General features: G+C 38.7%; 1 protein-coding gene across 1 annotated transcript in view; it reads right to left on the reverse strand.

Moving 5' to 3' along the window:
- Positions 1-256: 256 nt before the first annotated feature.
- LOC103738039 (lipase member N) overlaps positions 257-3190 on the reverse strand; it is an 18474-nt gene continuing 15540 nt past the window's right edge. Inside the window, exon 9 of the mRNA XM_008837846.1 lies at positions 257-542. Coding sequence (XP_008836068.1) covers positions 309-542 — 234 coding nt within the window. The 3' untranslated portion in view covers positions 257-308. The remainder of the gene's footprint in view (positions 543-3190) is intronic.

Here is a 3190-nt window from a genome sequence, read left to right on the forward strand (position 1 = left end):
GTGCAGATAGGGGAGGGGATCTAAATATGATTAAAACATATTATATGAAATGCACAAAAATTCAATAAAAAAATATATTTTTAAAAAAGATGGCCTAGTCCTAAAACCAATCAAGAGGATAAGATCCTGAAATTTCAGATTCAGACATTTCTTTGAGAAAAGAATCGCACAAGTCAAATTATTCTGAGGTGGGATGCTGAGACTCCAGACCACTTCAGTAATAGAAGCAAATGGCGAAGGCAACCTCACCATTCTTCAGTGGTTTTCTAGAGCTTCACTGAGCCTGGAAGCAAATTATCTAATTACATTTAGAGATACTCCTGCATCAAACCTATGATTTTTCTGTATAGTCGTTGAGGGGCATCGAGACCCCAGACGAAATCAAAGTGGTTCCAATCTGGAAATAGTTTGAAGTAGCGGAGATCTGTAATTTGGGGGAGTGTCCTGGCTACATCCTGAGGTGTTATAAGGACATCATGTCCACCAGCCCAAATAGCAGTGGGCACCTTCATGGAAGTCACGTCATAGAGTGGAGGGCAACTCTGTGAAAGAGAAAAAAGGCAATCATGAGGGAGGGGAAACTCTTCATCAACTACAACTGAAGTTAGTGAATGGAAAACCTGCAAAATGAGTGTCTGCTGTGACCACCCTGTAGGCAGTGAGAGAGAGGAGCAGAAAATATGCAATGGTCCCTACCCTTCAAGGAGTTTGCAAAGGAGAGAGCAAGGCAAGACAGCTAAACAAGCACATGTATACAATGTTGTATGCTGAATGTCATAAACATTTCCAAAATGCAAAGGAAGTACAGACAGAGAAAAAATTCAAAATGAGGAATTAATTAAAAGAAGGAATCATCTAAAATGACTTTTGAGGGGATTGGAGTTTGACAGGTAGGCTGTACGTTGGAGGGCTTCCTAGAGAAGAAACAGCATGCAGGTCCTGATCAGGATCAACAAACTTCCAGATGTACCTGGTGGCCAAAATCTGTAAGGGAAGATAGTTGGATGGGAAGTTAAAGGCAGACAGCGAAGGTCTGACAGCCGGGCTAAGGAATTTGGGAGTCTTTCAGGAGCTCTGAGGACAAAGCAGTGTTGTCTCCCAGAAATCTGTGTTAAGACAACTACATAGGCATCAGTTATGGGAGGAATGGTAGAAGGGATAATTGAAGATCAGTTCTACTAAACTGAACACAAACAGTATGGATGACCCTTACTGAAGCTCTAAGGCTAACTAAAGTCTCTAAGGAAGAATGTGGGGGAGCTGTGAAGACGCTTAGAAGACTGTTAGTCTGGGAGAGTCAGGGGGAAGAGCAGTTAACCCGAGATCATTGCACTACAGCAATTCAGTACAAGAGGAAGAGTTACAAAGAGATTGTGATAGTTAATATAAAATGCTTCAAAGAGTAAGAGTAGACAACTAAATTTAGCAAGTAATGGAGCTGGAGAGGTGGCTCAGTGGTTAAGAGCACTGGCTGCTCCTACAGAGGACCAGGGTTCAGTTCCCAGCACCCACATGGCAGCTAACAAGCATCTGTAACTCCAAGGGCATTACATGACATGGGTGTACTTACATACATGCAGGTAATACACTCATACATATAAAATAAAAAAAAAATCAAAAGAAAATTTAAAAAATAATAATAAGTAAAAGCCACAAGTGATTTTAAGTAGAATATGTGTAACAGAAAAATGAAGACTGAAGTTGCATATTCTAACATTTAGGAAAGAATAGGAGAGGGGAGTTAAGTCATTTAAATATTAAAAAAATGAATGAAATGATGGCATGATGACCTAACGGAATCTATGAATTTAAAGAAAGGTTTGTTTAATGTTTTTCCATAAAGGAAGGGGGTCATGCAAGATAAGAACAGCTGATAGCAAAAGCATGTTACGGATTCAGTGTGAGCTCCAAAACAATTCTAATGACATTCTTCACAGATAAAGAAACTAACGTAAAATCACAAAAGCACAGAAACAGCCGAAACAAATTTTAAGTAGAAAGAGCAATGCTAAAGGTGTCATAATTCCTGGTTTTGAATCACAATGTAGAGCCACTGTAAGAAGAGCAGGTGTGTAGACTAAGGGAATGCAACAGGAGTCAAGAAACAAACTCACAGCTATAGTCACCTGATTTTTCAACAAATTTTCAAAAGCATTCGTTGGAGAAAAGATGTTTTTTCAACAAATGGTGCTGAAAAACTGGAGATCATCATGTAGAAAATGAAATAAGAAGACTACTATATCTCAATTGTAAAAAAAAAAAATCAATTCAGAATAAATGAATCAAAGACCTGAATGCAAAACCTGAATTTTGAAATGGTTATAGGAAAACATATTTCAAGACTTAGGTATAGTCAAGGACTCTTTGAAGAAGACTCCAATACCCCAGTAATTAATTAATAGTAGGAATCAATAAATTACATTCTATATCTGGACGTGGTGGCACACACCTTAAAACCCAGTACTTGGGAGGCAGAGGCAGGTGGATCTTTGAGCTCTGTGAGACCAAGGCTAGCCTGTTCTAGATAGTGAGTTCTAGGCCAGCCCAGCTGGGCTACAGGGAGACCCTGTCTCAAAAAGACCAAAGAATAAAAGAAAAGTAATTGGAATCCATGACACTAAAAGCCTTCTGTACAGTAATAAAGTAACAGACTGAAGAGACAGTCTTCAGAATGGGGCAAAATCTTTGCCAGTTATACAGCTAATGGGATTAGTAACAAGAAGAGATGAAGGACACGAATATTAAACACCCAATCCCAAATCATCCAATCAACACATGTGAAAATGAATAAAGCAGGCGGTTCTCAAAAGAGAAATACAAATGGCTAATAAACATTAAAATATGTTGAACATCTTTAGTCATAAGAGAATTTCATACTAAAACTGCATTAAGAGTCTACTTCAGCCCAATCAGAAGGGCCATCTATTATCTAGAAAACAAATGAATCAAGCACTGTGTAGGCGACAAGGAAAAGTAATCCTTACACATTACTTGTGAAAATGTAAACTAGTGCAGCCACTACAGAGAGCACAAACGTTTCTCAAAAAATTAAAAACAGATCTACGATATGACGGTACCACTCCTGGGTATCTGCTCACAGAAATACTTGGGCATCCATGTTCACTGAAACACTAGTCACAACAGCCAAGATATTGAACCAGCCTAGATACCCATCACTGGCTATAAAGTA

Source organism: Nannospalax galili, unplaced genomic scaffold, assembly GCF_000622305.1.
Source record: "Nannospalax galili isolate Female #2095 unplaced genomic scaffold, S.galili_v1.0 scaffold498, whole genome shotgun sequence".
Lineage (NCBI taxonomy): Eukaryota > Metazoa > Chordata > Mammalia > Rodentia > Spalacidae > Nannospalax > Nannospalax galili.